Source organism: Conger conger, chromosome 18 (assembly GCF_963514075.1).
Source record: "Conger conger chromosome 18, fConCon1.1, whole genome shotgun sequence".
Taxonomy (NCBI): domain Eukaryota; kingdom Metazoa; phylum Chordata; class Actinopteri; order Anguilliformes; family Congridae; genus Conger; species Conger conger.
Genome location: NC_083777.1, coordinates 19,489,404 through 19,517,056, shown reverse-complemented (window position 1 = coordinate 19,517,056; position 27,653 = coordinate 19,489,404). Strand labels below are relative to the sequence as shown.

General features: G+C 42.8%; 1 protein-coding gene across 1 annotated transcript in view; it reads right to left on the bottom strand.

Annotated features, from left to right (window-relative positions):
• Positions 1-27,653, bottom strand: part of lrmda (leucine rich melanocyte differentiation associated) — a 235,245-nt gene that overhangs the window by 72,286 nt on the left and 135,306 nt on the right. Inside the window, exons 3-5 of the mRNA XM_061227412.1 lie at positions 10,501-10,627; positions 9,133-9,272; positions 5,726-5,852 (exon numbers count right to left, since the gene is read on the bottom strand). Coding sequence (XP_061083396.1) covers positions 5,726-5,852; positions 9,133-9,272; positions 10,501-10,627 — 394 coding nt within the window. The remainder of the gene's footprint in view (positions 1-5,725; positions 5,853-9,132; positions 9,273-10,500; positions 10,628-27,653) is intronic.

Genomic DNA, 27,653 nt, shown 5'->3' with positions numbered 1-27,653 from the left:
GCTGGGAACAATATACTTTTTCTTTGCATGCTTGACTGACAGGCTTTAAAAAGACAACAAGGAGGTACTTAAAGGAAGAAGTATTCTGTAAATGAAAGCTCCTTACATTCGCTGAATAAATGTGGGTAACTTTGAGCACACGCTAAAAGGCTCCAATCTCTGCCTTTCGTTCACGGAATGTATGTGTTATAAATGCAAAATCACTTCATTTCCGCACATTTTCTAAAATGGGGGTCGAAAATAGTTTGTATGAGTGTCATACTGAACTTAACACAAGTAATTGTGTTCTGGAAAAATGTTGCTTCAATGTAATAATCTGAAAATGATGAAATAATGGCCTTGCATAACGAATATAAAATACCAAATGCACACATATAGAGTTGCATTATGTACAAATCTATACAGAATGTGTGACGCTAAAGAAACTTACAAAGAAGAATGTAGACGTATGTATGCTGACTCCAATATGAGGTGCCATTTAAATGCCCTTTTCTTTCTCTGTGCAAGAGCCAAACACATCACCACTGCCCCCCCCACATTTAGGGTTACTGCTAAGCCCACTTTAATGTTTCGATTTGAATTAAGAAGGAAAATAGATATCGTTTTATGCTATACAGAATGTCTTAACCAATTCATCGACTTGTTATATCCATGCCAGTTTTAATTGTAATGTAAACAGGTTGTGTGGTTATTATGGATTGTGTTGAATTATGGACGGACATGTGTACATACCTGAAAGTTGAAGTGTGCATTTTGAATTTGAATTTGATTCTCGGTTTTCTTTGGTAAGTGCTGGCTATTGCTGTGATATTAAGAGATTAATATTTTGATATTTGTATGTGACATCAGATTGAGCTCAGATTGATAATGACATGTGTTCAGAGTTACCTGCCACACCTCATATCACTATAAAAACTGGAAAAACTTAGTGTGATGCAACAACAGAATGGTTTGGCTTTTAAAGACCTAAGATGTCTAGCATATGTTTCATGTATTTTAACACACCGGTTGCAGAAGCTAGTGCTGCTCTAACTTCATTATCAGCTTGTCTCTAAATGGAATCTATTCCAGAGGGCCCGGACTGTACTAGTGTCCTGTACTACGTGCACTTCAATATGACTCGCTACTTAGTACATGCAGCTCATCTGTATCCTAAAAAGTAGCTTGCTCTGTGGACCGATCATGGACTGGAGCTAACTGGGAGAGGGGAACTGGACCAACGGAGGGGAGTTTGTGACCGAAGACCCCCTACAGTAACTTTGAGAGTGCAGACCCCCGGACCCCCTGCCCTGAGCCCCTGCTCAAAGCCCAGGCACAGGATGCCCAGCAGACCGCATATGGTCAGATGATACTAGTTGCTTTCAATTTGACAATCCTTTATTTAGTACTCCTTTTTAAGCGTGGTGATGTGGGAAACACCACATGAAAAGAATATGAAAATATAAATAAGTAGAGCGGCTTTAAAGATGATAAAATGGTGCACTTAAATAGGAAACTCTCCATACAGTCTTGACTAATACAGAATTTAATTTTTTTTTTCTAAATATTTAAATAGCATCAAAGGCATAGGAAAATACAAGAGCGAGAGAAATATAAAATGTTTTTGGTATCATTTTCAAATATTCCACATCACTACTGCACTTCAAAGCTGTGGAAGATTTAATAGGGAGTACAGAACACGGTCCTCACTTAAAAAGTTTGGTATCTATCTCCTAGCATGAGCAGCAGCTGGTAGACACCAGAAAAATAAAAAAAAATAAAAAATCGACAAATATGAAAACAAACAGAACAGCTGCCAACCATGCTCAGGTAAAATGATCATCTTTCAAACCTATTTTTTTATCCTTAATAGACGAATTTCACCCCATTTTCACAGAATTTGTGTGACTATTAGTCTCCGGTAAAGGTAGTGTTGCCTTGATAATGCCACAGGCATCCTGATTTGAAAATGTAAGGGTCTCACTCCTCGTTACTGGGTTCAATGACACTTTTGTGCTAAAGAACCAGCGTTGAGGAGACAGCAAAACTGGATAAAGGTATCTTTCATCTTTTTAATTTTCCTGAACTGTGGGGAAGACAATGCCATCATACCCCTAAGCTCTCCACTCCCCTACTATAACAACACCAGCCTGTGGCCTTGGCATTCTGCTTAATTAAATCCAACTTTGTGTAAGATTCACTTACAGTAAAGAAGTGTCTTTGATGTCGCCATGGCTACCCTGTGCAGTGTCATATGTTTGTATTATCTAACTGAAAGTGAATGGTTCAGAGGTTGTGGTGGAGGGGGGCGGTAAGTCTAAAGCAAAAACAATAGGCATCGTAAGTCTGTCTTAAATGGCATCCAAATGTGGTTTGTTAGGAATGCTGGCTGTGTTTGGTACTGTATATCCATCAGTGAGTAAGAAATAACTGAAAACAAACAAAGACAAGGAAAGGCAAACAGCCTTTCACAGAAATCACAGTTTATTTCATTTCATTCAGTATAAAATCATTTAAAATAATTGAATATATGGAGTTGGATGTGAAATGACAGAATGAATACGAGGTTAAAGTACAGACTATACTGGATGTTCAAAGCACGGCTTCTTCCATGCCAGTCATGCCATAATTAATGTTCAACTTTTCAATCGATCTTGCTTAATTAAGCTTGCTATCAGCAGCACTGTAATACAGAGTGACTGACAGGAAAATAAACTAACTTGCCAAACAGATGGAGCACTTCAGAGCTGTGTCATTAATATGGTATACCTCAGGAAGCGTTTGGTTTTGGGCCTATTGTCCCAGAGCCTGATGAACTACAACACAAACAGGGTTAGATCCTGAGGGCATTCACCATTAGGCCACAGCAGGACACCGTACAGTTCACACAGCTTTGTAGCAGAAGTGACTCGACTGTTTTCTGTTTTCGCTGACAGATAGCATACCTTCTCCATGTTATGATACTAGCGGTCAGCTTAGCCACAGATATGTAGCGACATCGAGACTGGCGTTTCGGTTCGGGAGGTCAAAACGTTCGCAGATGTCCCACATTTATTTTTCTGAAGCGATCCGACGACTCACCCCGAGTGGTTTTGCACCATCCCGTCCCACGACCCCTAAGGCTTCAAAGCAAATGATTGCGTTATGGCATTCCACCATGCCCAATTTCCCACAAAAAAACCCTAGAGGGATTACTGCAGTCTTCTCCTTCTTTACTGTGGCTTGAGTGATACCTTAATCCCATTTAGATTCCACCCTGCTTGTTTACCTCAGGCAATTGTGTATCCTCCGCCCTGACAAAAACGCATGTTCCCTTGCCACACCTCATACACACTTAAAATCACACTTTAAAGACACTAAGAGAAAACTGTCTTCTGTCATAGCTACATGTATATGCCTAAAAAGGACCATTGCAGCAAACCGCCACACAGTGTGGTAACATAAGTAAAAGCCATGCTATCCAATTACACTGTCGTTTAAGAGAACCATTTTAATGCTACCCTCTTAGTGCGGCAGTATTAAAAACGCTGTTCACTAGTAACAGTTCTAAAAAGAAACTGTTCTTCCAATACCACTGGGAAGCCATATTAGAGTTTGCAATTACAGATAAGCCAATTAAATCCCCATTAATTATATTTATTATCTGGTAGGCGCGTCAAACAACAGAGTTCAATTAACTGGAATTACAGTATTGAGTCACTTTAAAAATAAAAAAAACCTCTAATGGGAAATATTCAGTAATTTGGTGATATTTACTTGTCGAAGTGATGAGCATTATGTTAACAGCACCATGTACAGGACCGAACCCAACATGACAGCATGTATGTTATAGGGTTATGTTATAGGCCAATTAGATTCAATTAGATAAATAAGGACAGCTGTTCTGGGATTTGATTGCTTGCTCTATTGTTGGACCAAATAGTCCGGTAGAGCATTTTAATTCTTTCACTTCATATTGAAATCCCTTGATTTCCCCCCCTGCAAAATGATACATAAATACACACAAACATAAATAAGCACTGAGTTAATTAAAGGAAACTTTTCTGGGAAAGCTCTGGCCATCACAAGCGAACATTGTGACTAACCTTCATTTTAATTTAAATTAAGCCTGAGGCGCAGCAAACCTAAGTACTTTAGTTATTTGTACACGGATTCTGCAGAATGCTCAAATTACTTTTCTTCAATTCCCCACGCTGTCATCTAATGGGGAATTTAGAGGAATAAACAAGGGGGGAAGTGCTAATTACAGTGTGCTATAACATTGTTAATGACACCCTGTCTTTTAATGTAAGACACCCCGCCGAACGCAACATAAAAGCAAACACGGATATCTAATCGCGGCATGGGCAGCCGAGACCACATCCCGCGTGAGCCTGTCTGTAGTCCCCGCTAATTGGTGGCCTGCTCTATTGGTCAGCAAAGCGCCCGGACGATGATGAAGCCAATTACGGACAGAGCGTACACACTTCCCACAGAGAGCATTGTGCCCGACACGTCAGGCCCGATCAAACTCAAACGGGACGCTATGCTAATGCCGTGGTGACAAAACCGCCAGGCTACGTCTGAGCCACGCGCTCCTTCTCATTTCCTGTTCTTCAAAGGGCTGGTTCGGCGCCAGAGAAAACCCATAAATGTTATAAAAGTTATTAACCCTATGAAGGTAGGTCTAATACAAATAGATAATCTTAGTTTATTTTTTTACATTATATTATATTTGATTATCGATGTGACATATGTTATATCCTATTTTCAGCAGTAATGGTGGTTCTTGCCATCCCGACTTGCATGTCACTATCAGAATTCCACAGAATCATGCCCCGGTTCTTCAACGCAGTGAATATTTTACAACCCTTGAAGACATCTTTGTTCTTCCCAACATGAAGAAGTCATTTTCATCTGGGATATGTACACAGGACAGGAGGTCAAAAACTGGTCATTAAGAAGAAACGTCCTTATGTGGCAACAAAGCAATGCTGGAGAATCTCTGCCAAGAGGGATTCATGGAGGGTTTTGACAATAAGCTGTATGTAAACAATGGGGGGTAATGTAAAGTAGGGTTACAATTATGGTATATGCCTTTCTGAGTGGCTCTTGTGCTTCTAAGAGACTGGAACAGGGACAGACTAATTAGCTAGGTTACAAAGAAAAAAGTGAAAAAAACATTTAAAATTAATGACCTGCTTTGCTTCTTCTAACAAACTACTCTTTTATTTTAATTGCAAAGGTTGACTCGTAAAAAATGAGCAAACTCGGAATACAAAATCGGAGCAATAATTTTATGGCTAGACTATTTTATGTACTGTAACATTCTCTGTAAACAACCTGACATTGTGTTTGGTATTTAAGAGGGGGGAAAAACTATAGTGCCTGTTAAAACTGTCTCGCCCTTTTAACATATTATTTCACGTTTGACAGAAATTTCTGTTTCCATCACGAAACGCGAAATGTCCAGTCGCCACTTTTCTGAATGTCACAGTAATGGATGAATAAAATCCACAAAACAACACAAGACCCAGGACACTGGTGCAGAAGTCTCAGTGCTCAGTCGTGGGCCCAGACCCAATCTAACCACAGCAGGCTTCGAGCTGAACCTTCAGGAAGGAAGCTCGGGCCAATCTTACACTTCTGTCCCAAATCGCCACAAACCCTGCAAGGTCATTACACACTGAGAGTGTGAGAGACAGTGGTGAGAGCGAATCACACGCAGACAGGCCGCTGGGTCAGGGGTTTCCCCTCAGGGGCTTACCGTGTCAGATTTGGGCTTCACCACCTTCATAAAGGAGCCGCGCGTCTCCGCCTCCGCCCGCTCCCTCCGCGTCACCTTCCGCGTGTCCAGAAACTTCAGACCCGTCAGCTTGTGCAGGACAAAGTACCTTTGGAATTGCAAGAGATGCGTCGATACATGGCAGACATTTTCTGGGGACTGTTATGGACATCGCAGATTGCTTAAGTGCTTTTAAATGGATGGATAAATTAGGCCGACAAACCTGGCTGAACAAACTAAAACAAACTAAAGCACATGGCCTTACCGTTTTCTACAGTCTGCGAAATATCTGCTACCTCTACTATAAATGGCACATACATGTATATAAACAAAAAAGAAGGCAACTTGGGGTCAAATTTCAAACTCCAATTCCAAAACTTCTCTGTCACTAAAATGTAGTGCTAATGAAAGTGCAGATATTTGTGAAGGTTAGCAGAGGTATTTCCAAAAATTTAATAATAATAAACACATGCTGTCATTCCGAAATCTCCACATACACCTTTTACAGCTTACAGGTGCGAGGCATCTTTCATTGGTAAAGGAAACGGTGTGGACGGATAACAGCAGGACAGCTCTGATAACAGCAGATGGTCTCACAGGTAGCAGGAATGGGGGGATTAAGCATGTTTGGACCAGGACTCAGGGAAACAGACAGCACTTAAGGGGAGAGTGAGAACAGACATATATAAGGGAGCAGGCAGCACTCCAAGCATAACATCAACACACACATCTTGCGGCAGGAATAAAAATTGATGAAGATTATTGAGAAACAGAGCAAGCCAATGTGGTTGTAAAAATACTGGGTAACAAACTGTGAACAGTGTGGATTCAGTCGAAATCTGTCAATAACTTTGTGAATCACTGAAAATTTTACTTGATAATTTTCCCCAACCAAAACAGGTCAGTGGGTACTGCACCACACCACAACTAGCCAAAATTGTTTTTGGGTGGCAGGTCTAACAGGCAGCTAATGAAGCTACTGTAAAAATATCAACTGACTATAATGTGAAAAAGTGATCGCTGATACTGTATGTGAAATACTTGCAGTTTACCGGAAATACAAACAAAAAGTTATTAGGGACAGGATTTTTCTTTTATTTCTACTATATTTATAAAATATTTCATGTTTGTACTCCCTCAATGTTTAACCTAAAAAGGAATTAAAACAGGGGCAAACCTAAGCCTAATAGCTTGCATTTCCAAAGATGACATTACTTGCAGCTGTTTTTATTGCCAATAACGTGCTCCATTAGAGGTTGTTCTTGGCTCGGAATGGCTGTTCTCATTATATTTAAACCCAGGAGTAATTCAGGGCAACTGGAAGTCAAAACTGCAATACTTACAAGTATTTAGAAATCTTGAAAAAAAAAAGGAAAAAAAAAGAAGACAATAGTTTGAAAAACAAAGTAAGTCAGGGCAGGACAGTGGAATGCTGAGGTCATCGTATATACAGAAAACCCCGACCTGCCCCTGTCAGATTTCCGAGGGAGTTAGTGCTTCCATGGCAACGGAGAAGAGTACGGGAGAGTAGAGGGTGGAGAATGCATGGAAACTGTCAACATGTAAAACTAAGAATGTTGCTTGCAGGCGGGTAACAATAACAGGCAGGTGAAACCTGTTGAACACGTAATCAGGAACTTCATGCCTGACCACAGAATCCACCATCTTGGCCTAGTGTCCAGTGTAAAATATGGATCTACCAAATTATGTCTTGATCAATTCATACACTACAAGAAAACAAGTCCAACCTTTTAAAACCATCATATATTTGTTATCGACCCATAAAAAGTTGAAGCAGCCATACCACCAGTTGTCAGTCTTATTTTGACATGACTGAAAATGAATTCAAATTGAGCAGCTGCAGGGATGGATTTGTGCATTAGAGAATCACACTGCAGTTTGTTGAGCCTTTGGACACTGATTTTCATTCATTCGTTTTTTGATCAAATTACCTCTTTACGTTACGAATCCAAAAGTAAATCTGAAAAACATATACAGCACTACACATAAAAATATATAAAAGCTGGTGTTCCTGAGTATGTGCGCACTGGGGGAAGAGGGGAAAAAAAAAAACCCTACGGTGGCTCAATAGAAACCAGATCCCAGGGAAAGTGCCCGGTTGTACTTACAAACTGCCTGCCAATCAACCATCCACGGACCACAAACCAATGAAGCCCAACCCCCTCCAATCCCCCAGCATTCATTTCCAAACCCACGGGCTTTATCCAGAGAACTGATAACCGTGAGGTAAATTACCATCGCTTTTCTGAGTGGCCCTAAGTGCTCTAAGACACGCTGCTTCTGCGGAGATTTCCCAGAGTACGCGGATATACGAGCGAGATTGGAACATGAGTCACCCTTAATACACAACGTTAACTACGCTTTCTGCCTTACGGGAAGATTTCCCTGCGGCACAGAAGCTATCGGTGTAGTTTCTTCGCAAACATGTCGAAGTCCATCAAATTCCATCAGAGAAACTAATGCTGTGACCGGCAACTAACAGCTGCCGGATGGAAAACACAGGATATGTCGGATTAAGTGTATTTGTTCATATTGATTTGATTTTAGGAACTGGAAACACTCTCGGAAGATGAAATGATTTAACTTGTCGAGAAACATATGCAATACCGTGCTCTCCCTCCCTTGGGAGGATGGCAATGACCTACAAACAGACTAACCTTGTCAGATACAAAGCCTGCATTGAACTAAAACAACAGTTCTGCTCATATTGATGTATTACCATCTGACATATAATGAATATTACATCACAAACCCGCAGATGCTGTCAGTCAAAGGGGAATTCTCTCTTCATCAGCACTGAATGGACTTTTAGAGGTTACGAGGTTAGAAGGCCTTAGAATAGCACAGAGGGTCAGTGAAAGATGATCAGTCATCGTTTATCATTACATATCCAAGTGTGGAGCCTTATGTTCAGTCTCAGTGTGAACACACACAAAGGTAAGAGCTGTAGCAAACACTCACCAAAGAATTGGGGAGATAAAAAAATAAAATAAAAAATACTGGCTCAAAATGCATCATTATCACTGCTTTTTCAGTAATACTGACCAAATTCAGCGACATATGGTACTGAAAATATACACAATCAAAATATTAGGCATTTGATGCATTGGGCAAAATATGACGAAGCATTTGCATACGACATTGTTTTTTGGGACTTTTAATGTTATGATATTTTAATATGCTGGAAATTTTAGTATAATTGTTAAGTAACCGGCCACATCTGCTAAATGCCGGTAATATAATGTCATATTTGTACAATATTTTCATATTTGACAAGATCAGATAGATGAAGTCAGAATGGAAATGATGAGGGCTGAATTGGGCAGACCCAGCCCTGGGGTGTGGTGTGATAGTGTGGCTAGGCTAACCTGTAGCGCTGATAGTCATCCTCGTCCTTGTCCAGGCTGACGAGCTGGTTGGGGCAGGCCTCGTTGCCCAGCAGACTGAGGTACTCCAGGGAGGGTGTCACGTCAGCCAAGTGCTCCAACAGAGCCTCGATATCAGTCAGGTGTCAGAGGGCAAGGGTTAAGGATACGGCGTCGTTCATTAAACCGTCCGCGGGGAGCGGGTGACAATTTTCACAACGTTCCCAGCCCTTGTTCTTACCACAGCCTTCAGAGGCCCAGGGCTAATTTTCGGGCCGGGGTTTTTGGCACGTGATGAAAGAATTTGGCGGTTTGTCCCCCGCGTCTTTCCGGGTTTCCTCGCTGGCTCGGTGCGGAACATTACAATGTTGACAAAATGATGGATGCCTCCTGGTAAAGCAGTTAGCGTTTCTTGGTGCCGCGAAACTTTTCCGACGTGGAAACAAACGACCACACCGCACAGCATTCTTCTCTAACATATTCACTTTCTGCCTAATATTTGGCTTAAAGTGTTGAAATTGAATGCCGCTAATGTTGCACTAGAATGTAAATGTCAATGTGCCACAGAGTGCAATAATCATCCTGTTAGCAGCCGAATGCTACTGAATCCAGTTCTGAGTGGCTGATATTCACTTCACAGAATATGTTTTTATTTTTTAGCACTTATCTAAACCATGAATACACTGAAAATATTTTTTGATAATTCCCAAATCTGGAAAATGCATCATTCAAATGCTGCCTGCCATATTAATGCTGATAAATAGGTTTTCAAGCATAACCGAAATATCTAATTTCTGAAAATATATAAAAGTTTCTCAAAAACAAAAAATAACTGTATAGTCATTAAATATTTGCACATACTGTGGTCATCTGATCATCCCCAGATGTAAAGCAAAAAGGTATTTTTCACTTTTACGGCTGTTGTTTCATACCATCATCTTTCATATGGCTATTAATTTTTTTTTACATTTCAATAAGAACTAAAATGTCTTGGGTTAAGTGCAAGAAAACTTTTACACATTCTGTTTCTAGCAATCAAAACATCCTGTATCACACTCTTCTCACCCCACTAGAGGTCGCCCTGGTGCAAAATCCCGTGTGCACACCAAGAAGAGAGAAAAAAAAGCTTGAGAGCAATCTGGTGAAGTGAAGTAGTTCACTATCCTCACTGCCACATTTTTCTATGTGTAATGTTCAGAGCAGCACATGCAGAGGCCCACTGACTGAAAGCAGAGTAATGTAAATCATTACACCAGCCTGCATGCCAGCTCTCCTACAGCCTTTCATGAGCTGTGCCTCCCAGTGCACACAGCCAAATAAAAGCCACTGAACCCCCCCTCCCCTCCGCCCCCCTCCTCTTTCAAAGGATATTTGGTTCTTATTGAGTGTCAGGGTATGGAGGTGTGGTAACCTGGGCAACCGGAGGTCATTTCCGAGGAGATTGTTGTCCACAATCAGCTCTTCCAGCTCGCCGAAGGCTTTCAGTCCCGCCAGTGACCTGCAATGACAAGGCAAAGAGGGGAAAAGTGATACGGCGGCCATTATGTGCCGAAATAAATATTTCAGCCGGCCCCTTTCAGCGGCGGGGACGGATCGGGCCCCGGAGCCGCCGGGAGGACGGGGCCGAGCCTCGCTGGCACGCCGCGGCATCCGTCACACTCCGGGGCCCGATGAGCGATGGGGGTCAGTCCCCAACAGCCGGGACCCCCGAAACAAAAGGGGGCTCAGAAACGCCGTCCGTGCGATGAATTTGTCAAAGTCCCGCCGCTTTTGGGCTCGGCCTGACCCTAACCCCCCCGTCCCTCTCTCTGCCCACTCCCCCACACCCCCCATTCCCAAGATAAATAAGTCTGTCAGGGGTTCACCTTCACTCCCAGGACACAAATCTAACTTGTCGTCCATCATTTTCCGCTCCGGAACTGCGATGCTCTCGGAAAGGCTGAGTGGAGCCTGCGTTCGGGACGGGCCCCTCAGGGTCTGCAAACGGGCCGTTTTTTGCTTTTTAAACAGCCTTCCTGGGAATAGCTGAGCTGGCTGCTGTGTCGCGCGGGCTGGCTCTGAATGACAATAACGGAGCCTGGCTTCCAGTGCGATGCAGGGGCCACTGCTGCACAAAGCCACGGCGTTTCCTAATCCTTCTGACCTGCGGCCAGGGCGCGTCTATATTCAGTTAACTGTCATTCAGGTACATACACCCTGTTTAAAGAGAACAACATACTACGGAAGAGGCATTTCAAAAGGAGCAGAATTCCTCTCACTGCAGTCTGTAATATTGAACTTAACTTAAATCTTGCAGAAATCTAGCATATGTAAATACACTCCTAAATTTGTAACAGTCAATAAGGCATGTGCGTTCTAAGCACAATATGCTCAAAATACATTTATAGGAGAAAGGTACATAGGGAGACATTCTAAAACAACTGCAACTGCAGGCAGTGTTAATCCGAGGCCACGCAACTTGCTGAAGCACACTTTGCTGAAGTCCCGAACTGTAGGCTTTCAGGACGCTATGCAAAGCGCAATCCCCCAAGTATGCAAATCCGGCCTGGTTGGACACTAATAGATCGTGTTTGAATAAATGCGGTCCGTGCTCTGTTCAGTGTCAAAGCCGTCGTACGCATTGTTCCAGAGTTATGTTATGTAAATATAATACTCTTATCATGAGAATCTGCAAATAGCTGGCAACTAGTGCTGGGAAGAAAACCCAAACCACCAGCGCTTTCGGGGGAAGGCATAAAACAAAGTGACAAGCCATGAAGAGGGACAAAGAAGCCCGCAACACAAGAGGGAGTTTTCCTATTGAAAACCGTTCCCTCTTTCTCTCTCCCTCTGTCCCCTTCCCTCCCTGCCCAACCGAGCCACGGCAGAATAATACTCCTTTCCCAAGCAGGCAACAAAAAAAAAAACCCTGTGCAAATCCCCGTACACCTGTCCGCCCGTGCTATTTTTGCCCTGTAATGTTATTAGCTGCCGGGCTGAGGGAACCATGCTGCACGGGGACTTTGCGTATTATTAATTGTTGTTTTCGTGTCATCGCTGCTGTGTGCACTCGGTGATTTAATCAGTTAAATTCACAGCCAAGGGAGAGAGGGGCACAACATCGCATCAGCTACAAAGTGCAGAGACTGAATATTAATCCTCTACCGCCTCTGAACGCACTACAAAGGAGCCGCCGGCGACACAGCGTCCATCCATTTTACCTGGGAAGCGCCAGCTTCGCTTTAACAATTTGAAATCTCTCATGATGTGCTCAAACTGTTTCTGGAGTCCGTACGCACTCTTCCCCTTTCTAAGCAGCCTGAAATGACCCGAAAACGGCCCCTTAACTTCCCTCAGAAGTAGCACTGCGATGACCTCACTCCGGGCCGCACACCGTTGCATCACTGGAGACCTGCAGAGGCCTGTACAGTGTGTTTTCACCACACCGCACTCACAGGGTATCAAACTGAGCTTTGTCTGATCAGGCCAAAGAGCACGTGAGCTAGCCTAGCTGCTATATTTAACCGTTTACTGCTTAATGAAGCTTCATGTCAGAGTCAATACACGTACGGAATGGATTTTCCTGCCGAAGGGAGGCCCATCAGATATTTCAAAACAGAAAGCATTCTGGATAGTAATAATTTCAGAGGAGAAGATCTCTCATATTTACACATTGCTGCAAATGACTGCACACAATTTTATGAGTAATTTGGAGGAGAAATAGGAAATAAACCAAGAACATGCAGCACTAATAATCTAATCAGTGACAGGCAGAGGGATAAGTCAATAGTCCTGGCAGGGGCTTATCTAGAAAGGTCACTTAGTACGCCATGAAATGATCATTTTCAATAGAACAAACATCAAGGACTGCGATGGAAAGAAGTCTTGTGACTTTAATGCAATATCCTCATAGATTACATATCATATGCATATCTGTGTATTGTATTTTAATTTAATACCAAATAAACCAAATCACTCAACTAGAGACAATGTGTAATCACACAGGATAATGGATTAATAGTAAATTAGAAGCACTTAAATGGGAACAATTACTCCAGCTAATATCTATGCCAGTCCGATTGATTTTTGAAAAGGCAACATACAGTACAAGGTCAATTTATAATTTTTAGTTTATATTTTATGTAAGTCAGGAATTAATAGCCCAACTACTCCTTTGCATATATGCAGTACAGATGAATGATTAATCTCTCAACAACCTAATTTTTAAATTATGCTGCACAGTTTTGGAAAAATTCTACAAACTGTACTGTCTTTATTAAAAAGCAATAAGTAAATTAAATTAGTTATTAAAAACAAAAAAAAACTGAATGTGTGACTTGTTGACATGGTGTGAGAGTTTTGAAAGGGCACTTTGCTGCCATGGAAACAAAGCACACAACATTGGAGACATCAGTCTGATAATATACACAAAATGCAACACTTCTAATGAATAAACTTTTACAGTTGAAACTAATATTTTTCATGTTTCTTTGCCGATCTCAGCTATACAGCACATAAACAGAAAGACGCCTGCTATCTCTGAAATCACAGAGCAGAATGGCAGGCACACAGCCACTGACGAAGAGAAAGATGGACAGAGACGGACGGATCGATAGACGAATGCTAATGCAGACGTGCTGATTGATATACTCCCCGCGACACGGAGAGAGAGGAGAAGCACACACTCTGTCACTCGGGCCATTACGGCTCTTTCATTTCAGGTCAGGCGTCTTCAACTCGTGACCAAGAGGCAAATAACCCAGGTTTCAGGATGTCTGGGAGATGGACAGAAACCTATGCTATCTGGAATGCTCGCAATGCCGGCTTCCCACAATTCAATTTGCCCTTGTTTGGATGGTCGTTCCAGCACTTAACGGCTTAGCTGCGGTAGCCACTTGGCAGCTGGGGGACCTCATTGCAGCAAAGCATAAGACAGGGTTGTGGAGCTTCAGTCCTGGAGGGCACAGTTTCTTCTGCAATGTGTGGCTTCTTATCAATCAGCAGCCATAGCCAATCAATCAAATCAATCAATCTTTAGCCAATAAATGAAAATCAATTATTTGTGCTAAAAAAAACCAGCAGGCACTCCAGGCCTCCAGGATTGGACACCCCTGGCAAAAGACGTATGAGACAAGCTGAAACTTGAGTGTGGATGGACCTCTTTCTGCATACTGTCATTTCTAGCAGTCAGCAGCCTGCAGTCACGCGAGCCAGATCGAGAAAGCTTGTGCTAAAGCCTCAGGCCAAAGTCTCTGACTGCAGGCCCATTGGCTTTGTCTACCATCAGCCCTCAGAGGAATACAAAACTTACAAAGATACAAAGCCCCTACGGACCCTGCTAAAACGGTCTCGTCATTGTCCCAACCAAAGATGTGAACAGTATTCTTTTGATAAGAACTGCTATAACCTCACCCTTGACTTTGACCATATCCCCTACAGCCAATGACGACCAGGGGGAACTGAAGGGGCAAGGACAGGTCTGATGCACCGCAAAGGTGTGACAAAAGCATCGTTGTACAAGAGGAGGAACAAAAAGTAGGGTAGACAAAAAAGCCTTGGTATGCATTCGTGCTCCTGGCAACACACATCAGAATTCTTTCGTACAGCACCCTTCTCCATTTTCTTTTTCATTGATTTGGTCCTGTCACTTGTCATCCTTAATTCATCTGTACTTTGGATGTGTATTTTTTTTCTTTGAGAGCAAAGCTGAAAAGGCCCTCTGCTTTCTGGAATATTCTGCCAGGTCTTTGAATCTTCATCTGTGCGGTGACGGCCGTGTTCAAAGCAAACTCTGATATGCATCTATCTCATATCCTCCTCTCCGCTCCTGCAGCAGGCAGTGGAAAACCGTGCTCCCAGAACAGATGTGTCAGAGTGCGGGATGTACAGTAGCGTCAGAACAAAGCAAATGACTCCGTCCTTTCCCGTCAGCATGAGTCAACATTTGACGGTGGATTAACTGGGCAAAGGTGACAAAAAAGTCAAGGAACTGGGTCTGCATGTAGAAGAATGAAAATAATGTACACAAATATGTAAATTGACCACAAAGAAAGTTTATGCTGGGTATATCACACAAGGGTGCCCCCTCTGGTCAATCAAGAACCAGCAGCCCACCTGCAGTGCTATTTCAAAGTAAGAAATTCTGATGTGGAAAAGCAATGTTTTTATTCCAATAAAGCAATAGAGGCTGGGGGGTGACAGGCAAATCGGCACGCTGCTCAAAGGGTAAAAGATAAACATTTGATGAATTGGCCAATACCGGTGGAGTGATGGGCTTCATATGTGCATAATGGTCTGGCCGCCATTCGGTTCAGATTGCCTGCCAAGATAAGGAACCGTAATGAATGGGCAAGCGTGGGTGGCCAGTAAAAACTAGCATTCGGCTGCTTTTAATAAACTTAATGAAAAAAACTCTACGGTCAGCAATGCTTATAGTGAACAGAGGGGAGGCCCAGTGTGATGGAAGCTTGATTAACTCTTTGTCAGTGAGTCTGTTATAACCGGATGCTCTGTGACAAGGCAGATGAAATCAGGGGAAATAGTGGTTGACAACTATTTTCTCGTGGGTGATAATGAGAAGTTTGTGTCATGACTGACTGACTGACTTGACTTGCTGCTGATTCTGTCCAATTGGCTGATGTTTATGTAATTCACTTTAGATAACAAGAAACAGCATGTGATTGAATTATCCCATTCAAGGATTCAAATCACATACCTGACTTTCATTTGATTCCATGTATCATTAAATCCACTGTGTTCATCTTCCAGTTCTAAGACTGCTACTGTACTGTATATTAACACACCTAATAACCATTTAATACAAGTTACGCCATAAAAGCCTTCGGTCGATTCCAGACTGGGCCAACAAAGACTGAAGACGGCCGATACACTACTGGTTCTAGGAATGCCCAGGGAACATACAGTTTTAGCTGGCCTGGATGACTGTGCCTATCTCTCACCAGCACCCCCTGCTGGTCGGCCATAAATTTGCAAGTCTGTTTGTTAAGCGGCACACAAAGTATCATCCTGCAACTCATGCCTGTGTGAGCAAGACTTGTGAGCTGCAGAGTCATGGGGAGTCAAAGGAGATCGGGTTGAAATGACATCAGCGTACATCACTTAAACATACTCTACATGTGTCGCGTGTACAAAACTACCATCTGCAAGGCCCCATTTCTGCTCTGCATGTTCTACCAGCTGTATTGCAGGGTTCATCACATTGGGCTCGAAACACGACCTTTGCAGGGATTTTGTTTCTGTCTGTTTACAAAGGCAGTGAAGAACTAGTCCGATGGGACTAGTTTCAAAGGCAAAATAATATGCAAAAGATAAAAATCCCTTTTGGGGCGGGGGGGGGGGTTTGGGGTGAAGCCAGGGCCAGTCGGCAGTCGACCGAGAGCCCCATGAAGAAGCAGGGTGAATTACACTGGGCCTCTGAAGATTCACGGGCCTCGGTGGCGGGAGGTTAATATTCTCACATGTCATTAGGGCCGTTGCCTGCGCTGACGGCTCGGAGAGTCAGGCAGAGAGCGATTTCCTCACCAGGGACAGGAGGGCACTCTTCAAAGGGAGGGAGCCGGGAGGTCAGAGCGCCTCTCAGCTTTGATTAATGACCGGGGATCAGCAGAGGCAGCCCGTAGGTAAGAATGCCACTGAAGCTTTTGACAGGGCCTGACTTTATAAGCCGGGGTTTGACCCCGGGCCCGAGCAAACTTTTGTTTTCAGCGTTCGCCTCCGCCATGACCCGGCGGGCCCTGGCGGGATATCCGCGGACCTAGCGCCGGAGTGTCGTGGCCCTCATTACCAAACGCACAGGCTGCTACCACTAACCGGCTCCATGTCTGTCCTTCCAATCACGTTAATCAGGACGCGGCATTGCCTGTTTTTCCCATGTTACATTGCTTGTGATTGGACAATTCGTTGCTAGAAACCGCTTGATGACATAATGATGTAGAATGCAATGATGTGTTGGCGTAATGATATCATTGCTTGCTAACGACATGCGCATTCGCATTTTCAAATTTAAGTAGAGCACACAGAAATGTAAAAAATTAATACAGTCTTAATACATTTTTATAAGGACATACCACATACTGTTTGGGAAAGTATATATTCACCCAAGTATATATCACCCAAAGTGGAAGTAGCCAAGTAGCCAAGTTAAACATTAAGAGTAGCTACATTTAGCGATTTTTACATTGAGGAAAAATTTGCAGTCTAAAAATTTGCAGTCTAAAAAGTTGCGAGGCATGACAGCAAACTCACAACGCCGGCTACCCCGTCTCTGAGCTAAGCGATTGTGAGGTATCTTAAAAAACAACAGACTAATTAAAAATGAAGGAAAAGAATGATGTGTTAATAACAAAATTAAAAGTGTCACTTCTCTTTGTATGACCACATAAAATCGAGCTAAAATTGGCAAAACAGTGAAGTATGCATCCCAGCTACAGTGGAGAGGAATGAAAACGTGTTGGCAAGCTCATCTTTCATCCAATTAAAAGAATGTGTAATATTGTCGGCCTGGCAAAAAGACAAGTGTATGCATGCAGAATGTGTCACCCAGCAGAAACTTCACAGGCTAATAATACTGATGCTAGATATACTATAGAGGACAGCCTGCCAGATTCCCAAGCCCATCCATACACATGCACCATATGTTGCGCACAATAAACAACCCCCAAGGGGGACCACAAATCTGGCAACCATTACTTTTGGGCACAGACTAAATTACAATCATTACAATGTGTCTTTGTAGCTGTTATACCCACTCATAATTCAATAAAAGGCCTGCCTCCCTTAATGATGCCGTCCATTTTAAAATTAATCTGAGAACTATGCCTCCGTTTTCAGCCAAAACACAATGAGTTGCTTTAGACGGGACTTGTGTCCTGACATTTATTTATTTCTTTTTCCTCCCATGATAGCCTTGGGCCTAACCTTTAGCATCACGCAGGCAGTTATGTGTTCTGCAGTGTGGAAAACAACCGGCTTTTGTGGTCAACTGAGCCGAGATGCAGTTATACTCATCACTGTCCTCTTCATTGTAAACACATGTGGAAGCTCCTGCTTTCTATAACAGGACAAAACGCCCAAACACAACTGACAGTGAATTACTGCAGCGAACTGCCCCAAGTATCTGTACATCGGTGGGGGTAATGGCAGCTGGTATTATTGATAGAATAGTATGGACTAATTTTGATTTTTTTAATGCTGTCACACACTGTATGATTTGCGAGGTTTTTGCTGTCTGCCACGTATTGCTCCATTAATTTCCAAAAGATTTATTTTGAATGTATTTACAATAATTTCAATTTGCAATGAATTATGGGAGCGTGAGACAAGGTAAACATATACTGGATGGTACTGAAACACCAACCGGCTTGACTGATGTGGATGTACTGTATGTATAATAGTGAAATAGCAAAGATAATCTTGCCGGGAGGAAATATCAAAAGTTCATATATTAATAAAATGTATCATATCTCTCATTAAATATGAATTCTTATCACCATTACATGCATCATGCTCTGGCCGTTGTCATCTGCAAAGAGTGAAAATGCTTTTATGACATTTTTGGCTTTAAAAGATGAGGCCATTATCTTTGCTTGTATTGCTTTTACATACTGGATGAATAATACTGGGTTCAATAAAAACACATTGTATTCTAACGCCTCTGAATGTCTATTTTACTGGAAATCAAAAGCGGAGAATGTGTCCGCACTAAACTGCTTGTTGAAGAGTCCTGGGTGCTCCATATGAGTTGGCTTCAGCATTTTCTGCATGGCCACATCGATATAATGACCAGGTTATTTTATGAAAGTCAGCCTATAACAGCTCCATCACTTGCTCCAAAACACCTGAATCGCCTCCAAAATTGTCTGAGTAAAGTTTGAGCACTCTATTCTACGTCACCTCTGCGGCAATTCACGCATTTCACCATAAAATGTCAGTTATGCACAGGAAAATTTCTTCACAACCAATCGGTTTCCCTTACACACTTCGGCAGTCGAGTTGTCGGTTGTTGCTGGTCGCCATAGCGGTTAACGGCCTCCCCTGTCACGGTTGCTAAGCGTTGTGAACTTATACCGGGCTTCTCCGGCAGAAACAGCGGCGTCTCACAGGAGCCGAGCCGGCGTGGCCGTATGCGTTCCAACGCCGGCCGAATATTAAATAATCACTAAGCAACTGTCACTCCGTGGCAACTGATCAATGGCACTTGATGAATGACCCTGACGCACCTTCTCCAGCGGGTGCTCCTGAGCCCTGCCCATCTCAAAGCCACATGAAAGCCATTCCTCAGCTCTCCGAACGAACGCGCCTTTCCTAAAAGCCTCAAATTGAGCCATTAAAGCCGTAATTGAAAGCTTGCGACAACTCCACTTAGGGGGATCGGCCTAAAAAAAAAAAGCTCATCTTATCCCCACCGAAGGAGCAGAATTCGTACTTTTAATATTAAGGGAAAATTAAAATTAAAGCGTGCGATTATTTAATTGGACTTAGGCCCGGGGCTGGGGCAGAAGAGAGAGGATTAGGGCTGGTGCCACCTGCGTTGTCGTTCTCCTGGGCCCCATTACCACCCTTATTAGTTTTTACTCAGCAGATTAAAATGTGAGCGCCGCAATCTTTGATCTTTTTACTCGCTGACACAAATCCTTTCAGGCCCGGGCGTTTTGTGCTAAGATAATTAGCGCTAATTAAAGGGTCTCCAGCAGCCTCTGTGCCTCTCCTCGCCCTCGCCGGCGGCTCACATGTTCCAAATGTGCGTGTCGACTCCCCCCTCCCGCCCCCCGCCCCCCCGCCAGGCCCCCCCCCCCCCTCCCCGGTTACAGCGGCGCTGGATCACTAAGTCAATCAGCCTGCTTGAGCGGAGTATGGATCTGAAAATTCATTAAGCAGAGACATTTGTAAAAAATCTCCCTGTGTCGCATAAGCTCTAGCTGCTGAAATGTCAATGCTAAACGTTCGTGTGTCAATACCAGCCGCGGTCGCATATAGCAGGTGGTCACGGAATGCTTAACTTGTTAAGTAGAGAAATGTTGGGCGTCTGAAATGAATGAGTCACGGAAGGTTAAACGAGGACAGAGTGAAGGCTGACGAGTCCGCTCGAGAAGTCGCAGCTTTCATCAAAAACGGGTTTTTTGATCCTCGGAGGTAAAGGGTCACAGACCTCCAAGCTTCAAGATAGCGGTAGGATAAGAAAATATAAAGTGAGGGAACAAGGCAGATTATAATGATCAAGAGCACAAGAACATAATGACTCAAGAAGAAGGAATTTAAGATGTAATCATACTCACATTTTTCAGAATTTTTACTTCACAACATAATAAATACAGAAAGCAACATCTGCTACAGCAGAGAAGACTTAATACATAAAATAAGTCGAATGAATATCTAATCAAGTGCTCACTGAGTGTATGGCAATCTGTGGAAACATTATCAAAATATTTTAAAATCTGTACCTTAAGTGAAACCTTTGCATTTTGCAGTTATGGACATTTGAAAAAAGAAAATCTGTTGAATGTGGTTACAGAAAATTAATGCAGACTAAATATGCTACTTCTGGCCGGAAGAATATGAACACATTTCCATAGTTCATTAGAGCCCTAGTGAAGAGAAAGCGAGTTTCCCCAGTGCTTTACTGTAACCATAGGAAAGGCTGAACAAGCCTCAATTGGTCCTGTTCCTACAGTGATGAAAGCAATGTCCCCTATTTTCAAAAGGGGTAGATAAAACAGCCAAGTTATACCTAGAGGTAAAGTAACTATGACAAAAGAGCAAGCCCCACTAAGGTATTGTGTATCTGAGTTTGTGACAATGCAATCGTCCTCACCAGATAAAGCCAGATAAAGCTGAAATGTAGTGTCGCCCTAGCAATGTACACAGTATAAGCATTACTTTTTCACTTTTTCCTCTTAGGCCAAAACTTAATAAGGAGGCATACCTGTGCTGCCCATCTCACCCTTCAGAAGATGGCTTCAACTGTGGATTGACATGACAGTTTGGATGAGCAATATGACAGCTAATCTAAGAAGCTTTGACGGCATACAGACGTCTCCATGGGGCAAGGTTTGCTTTAAGAGCCGCTGTTCCATTACCTTAAAAAAGGCAGGCTCATTAGACAAGGCAAGTCTCGTCACATCCTTTAGCGATTCTGTAGCTCCGAACGGCTGTCAACGCCATTAGCCATCGCTTCCTCAACTGGGCTCAGTGCTCATGAAGTGTTCTTTGGAGTGTAATGATCTTAATCTCTCCAAAGATCATCTGTTCAAAGGCTTTCTGGGACCTACCTCCCATGTAGCTGGCTGGCATGTCAAGCAAGCATTAAACAGGTGCCTGTCAATCTTTTTTTTAGGTTCATTATTCTTAAAAAAGCAAGCTATTTAGGTGGCAGTGGGCAGACCTCTTGCAAATACGATATGTTGAACAAACCCCTAGGGACACGAGCCACTAAATACGAATTATGTCCAACAAGCGCATGCTAGCCTCTGCCCTTACATTTAAAACACTGAGAAAAGTAAAGGCAGGCTAATAGGTTAGCATGAAAGACTCTCAAAGGAGAAATCTGTTCGAAGTTTGTTGATTCGGCAGATCTGTCAGGGAGTGATCTTCTTTTTTTTTGAAACAACATCAGTCAAGCAAAAAAAAACCCCCAAAAAACACATACATTTACGTTGCAAAAGTGTTTATTTCGTGCCCTGTTACAGTGCAGCTCACTATGAATATAATTGAGTTCACTCAATTATTCTCATGTCATTAAAAGGTTAAGTGTAAAATACTGAAGGGGTGAATGTATTTTGGTGAATGTGCTTTCTTGTCAAGAGACCAAGCAGAGTGTGATCTTTGAAAGATGAAAGCAAACTTCAGATTGACAGTGGACAGTGTTTTGGCAGGCAGCTGGGGTGCTAACCCAGGGAACAGAGTGCTGAGCCCTGCAGTTGAATATTCAGAACGGTAGACTCCGTGGGAGAGAAGGTGTTTGCACAGGGCAGTTGTAGAGACTGGGAGTTAGGTCTGAAAACAGTGTTTGTTTTCGGAGAAGTCTGTGCCCCGCTGTGTGGTGGGATCTCCACAAAAGAGGGCAGAGGAACAGCTTCACCGCGCCTGTCAACGTTTGGAAACCAGCACAACCTGCGTTCATTCGCTGCTGGAAAACAACTGTCTTCATGAAACAAACAAATAAAAAATGTCAAAAATGTTTGTTTGCATTTTAGGATTTTATTTGGTTGCTTGTATGAACTGGAGAACCAAAAATGTGGGTCTGTACCTAAATGAGAAGAACACAAACAACAAAAAAACTCACAAAACTGGGAGGTTGACGGTTGGGATTGCAATCACAGACCTCAAAAACAGAGCCAATGGTCAGTCTCTATAACATTCATGAAATAATCTCAATTTGCCACAGGCAGAAAAAAATGGCCTTTGCCCTGCGAGCTGATATTTAATGACCCATACTTGCTAAAGCCTGCCTTTAGAGTAGAAGTGCCGATCTGGGATCAGCTTTGCCTTTGAGAGCATAATGGGGAAGGTTAGTGTCTGGACCATGGAATACTGATGCCAGATCGCCCCATCTGCTTAATCAGGGAACAGCTTTGTTTTTAGTTGCCCTCATTTTATTTGGCACGAGACGTGATTGGTAGTGAGAGACAGAGCCTGAAAGTGTGTATGTCGCACCAAAACACAAGAGTTGGCAAGTCTGTGGAAAGCAGACCGCTTTCTGCTCACTGTGGCTTTTGTCTGTACAACACAGCAGGGGCAATATACTGTATTTATGCTTGTCTACACTTGTTGGTACAGCTGTCATTTTGACATTAAGCTAAATCGTTGGTAAACAAAAAAATTATTTGGACACAGATCTATACAAAACCACAAATTCAGTTCTAAACAGGTCTGAAATGGTTAGCTGTAATTGGTTGCAGGTAATGGCAGCCATGTGAATTTACTTTTGGTTTATATTGCAAAATATCGGTTTGCTGAAATTAACATAAGGAATGGATTAAGAGCCACAAAATGCTTCATGAAACAGTATTTCCAACGAAAACATGAATCCCATCTGATCACACTACGAAATGTCTGACCAGCGAACATTAGTACCAGTCCAACCCTACACACAAAACGCACCCAGTTCCCACAACAGCAAACACGAGTTACTGAAGAACAAAGTGCCGTAGACAGACACAATAAATGCTTCTCGTTTCCTTCCTAGTGCTTTTCACCCTTTCTCAGAATGTGGAATGCCAAACTGTATTTATCAGCGCTTATTTCTGCAACCGCGATTCCTTGGGGCGAAGGTTTTCCCGCTGGACCGCACGTATCCAGAGGCAGCAGACATCCAGATAACCTTGAAACAAACTGAACCTGCAACAAGTACAGCCCGTATCACTCATAAAAACGTCTCCCTGAACCAAGAGTAGACATAAACATATAGTCGGTCACTCTTTACAGCCGTGCCTCTGGCTGACTGGCGTTGAGAGGGAATGGCCATCTAATGACCTCTAATTTGGAAACATGCTGTTAGATTAACGCAGTGCTACAAACGTGCCCTTGCCACGAACACAGAGTTAAATGCCGTCGGGGAAAATACCGGCCATTTTCTAAACGAGGCCTCAGTGGAGAAACTGCTTAATGTGAGTCAAGACTAAAGTGGCCATTACGAATACACCCTTTGGCATATGGCTTAGCAGTTAAACATATCAGCAATCAATACTGATTATGTCGCTGCATTATTGCTATTTGGTTTTCAGTAAAAAGTTTCAGTGTACTTAATTTCCATTTCTTCATCTTTTTTTATTACAAATATACTGATGTCAGCCACTGGAAAGTCTGACAAAATTAAATGCTTTATTGTAAACTGAACTGGATGTTATTGAAATAGGATTCGGCAGATATTATGCAGTCTTGAGATGATGTAAATAGAAAAAGAAAAAAGAAAAACACATGCGTATAGCTACATATGCATTAAACATGTTAAAATTCTGTTATAAAACACAAGGACATCTTTTTCCTCTTTAGAAACATTTTGGTTCTAATTACAAGTCTGTACACTAATAAGGAACATGAGCAATGACTCCAAACTGATTTCAGTGTAAATTAATTACCCACATACATATGAGACCTAGCAGAATAAAAGTTAAAGAATGTAGTGTTTTTGACACAACTTGGATAACAAAAACATGCTGTAGTGAAAGATTATTTATTTTATTTTTATCGAATGTCCCTTGTAGTGTAGTATTGAGCAAAGAATATATGGGTTCTTGATATGAAGACTACTATGCCCCTACCGAGGACAGAAATGAATTTTCACATCTCAAAAACATATGACAAGAATGAAGATGCCATTTCATAAGTAAACAATTCCAGAAATCTATAATTGTTACATTTATATCCCCCTCCCCAGCATCTTCCCTTGGGAAGTAATCCTATTGGCTGAGGGACATGGCATGTCATCTGTCCCACGGCAAACCCCGCCCCCACCCCCCCCGCCGGGAGTGGCACCACCATCGGTGTGTGGTTTGAGCGGACTTTGCCAGACCCTTAGAACTACAGTAACTCTGAAAACAGTTTACCCAAACAGAGGCGGCAGGGGAAGAGGAGAGACACAGGGAAACAGATGAATAAGCAACATCAATTACCACCGCGGGCCTGACCCCAGAGCCTCTCGTACCGGTGCATTTTTCACACCGAACGGCACAGATTGAAGCTGACGCAGCCGTGTGCCGAGGCCCGGACTCGCAGGGCTCCTCGCGCCGTATTCGGGGAGCCGCGAACAGCGGGGCCGGGGCGACGGCGGAGGGGGAGGACGACCCAGGAATGAAAAATCACGCATAATAGGTCTCGCTTTATTTTAAAGTGAAACAAAATGGCTCAATTTGGGCACTTAGTCTGTGGGAATTGGCTGCTGAGAGGTACAAGAAGAGCATGCGAGAGGACAGCCGAATCAGGCCTCTGATGAACGGGCTGTTTGGAGAACAGAGCCAGACGTCCAACGCGCTTACCGTCGCGTGGGCGTCGCGTGGGCCCCCCTCCCCCTTGCGCTAAAAGTTTGGCTTTGGTTTTCCTTCCGGAAACTTCACTTCCCTTCCACTTCTGCTCAGAAACCCACCCCCGGCTTCGCTGCGCGTACCGGGCATACAATAGCAAGGCACAATGCACCCCAAATCCATACGCCAATTACCCTTAGCAGATAATGTTTCATTACGTTTCGTCATTTAGCGGATGCTATTATCCGGACTGACTTACATGGATTAGGTTCTTCACCTACAATCCATTTACGCAGAAGGATATTTCACTGAAGCAATTCAGAGTTAAGCACCTTGCTCAAGTGTACACTGACACCACCCAAGCTGGGAATCGAGTCCACATCCATTGTGTTACAACGCCTTAACACAAATTACCTTTACAAATAGCAGGGATCATCTCTCACTTGCTTACGCCACCATTGAAACACGGTAACACACACTTGATACTCACACCAGAGGTATTAGGTGCTTTAAGAGGGTTTTAATTATTGCTTTGCCTGCAGAAACACAATAAAAATACCTCTGGAGGGAGGGGAGCTCACAGCAGCTCATCACAGTGAGCTGACTGTGTGCTAATCAATCCAATAACAGTCCGCTTCAAATGCACTTTTCTCCAGTGACAGGTGAACAGCCAGCCATGTGACAGATAAGCCTTCACACTCTTCTCAATCGTTGAGCTCTTATGATTACAGTCACACTCATTCCCAAATATTCCCGGGAATAAAAGACAAGCCATTACTTCCAGGAAGTACACAGATCCTTACACACATGGATGCAGCATCCAGGACATACCACAAATTATTACACAAATCTTACATTAACTTAAACATTGCCAGCATGTTTTTCCCAACTGCAAAAATCCCAATCCTCTTGTCATTCCAGTACAGTTTTGTATTTTACCAAAAGTGGTTACTCTTTGTTTCCATGGCAACTGTGATGACACTACAGGAGCGTAATGGCGGTGTGACAGATTTTGCCACCGGGGCCAAAAACGACCAACCGAGACCAGCACACTGAGACAAGGGTCTCACAGTCTAAACAAAGAGAAGAAAACACACACAAACACAAACCAAACAAATAACGGGGATGCATTCTGAACTCAAGCTAGTTTTGAAGACGGAAAGTTGAGCCAGATGGGAAAATCCCTCAATTTCGGCCTAGACATTCTCCAAATTGCATTCCACACAAAATCTGTGACTAAAACAAAGAAAGAGGATCAGTAATTATATGTTGGGAACTTCGGACATAGTTTTATGAACTTAGCAAAAGCAGCGGGGCACCCGCTCATGTGCAAAACACTCAAAACACTTTTCATTCACTGCCTTCACATGATATTAACTGTGCAAGGAGTAGCTTAAAATGTGTTGGTCAGAAGATAACTGCCTGTTGGTTGACTGCTGTACCTTTCTCAAATGTGCCCTCAGTCGCCTGCTGATTTTCCTCATATCTCTTTGTTTAGCTGCCATGGACACATACGCATTTTTCCTTTCAGTCAGATTTGTATCATAGTCTCATAGATATTTCCAAATTCATCATCTGAACAAGGCATAAACATTTCTTTCAAATAAACCCTCATGTTTAAGATGATTAACAATGTCATTTTCCATAATGTCATGTTTAACACAACCGGTAATTTCTGATGAAAAGCTCATTCAATTTTTATAGTGTCTTCCATACACCAAGTTTATTAATATGCATTTTAATAGTATCACGAGTGACACTAATAATAGTATGAGACCGGCTCTGCTTGTAAAAGACAAACTGTCGAACGGAATCGAGCGTGTCATTAGGAAAAAGCTTTCTCTGCAACAGGCATTGTTCCATGTGGCATTTAACCCTGCCACCCAGCACCGCCAGTGTCACTGATTTGTTTTATTCAAATGTACGCGCACAAAGGGAAAAGCAATATGAAAGCATGTCCGTTTATACCCGGAGTAGTGAACTTTCCTTATATGCATAAAGATATGAGCACAAGTCAAACACGACAGTGACAGGCCCTCACCCTCCCCCTCATCTCATCCGCAGGGAGATGGGGAAAACGTTACCCAGCTGACACGCATTAAAAAGAGCGACTTCAAGAGGAGATGAAAGTTTTTTTACAGCAATTACAGTGTCAGCACTGTCAGTTTCCTGTGAAGCGCGCACATTTATTTCGTGGAATGAGAGGGAAACATTACAGGAGACGCACAACAGGAGTAGTGAGTCTCCATACGGACAAATGGGTGTTACACCAGTGCCCAAACAAACATTGGTTTGAGGTACACATTTAACTTATCACTGAATTTAATGTGTTTTATATTTTCTCGTCAGTGATTAACATGGTGGAAGAAAGCACACGAGATTACAATTCATCCATTCTCATAACAACTGAAAAAAAGCAACATGAGAACATTGTAAAAACACAGCAAGAACACAGCCAAAAGTGGATCTCTTGCTATTTCCTTACAAACTACAGAATATACCACTTGCCAACAAACTAGAGTGCATCCAGCTCAGTATCACACAAAGGGACTCTCTCTCTCTCCCCTC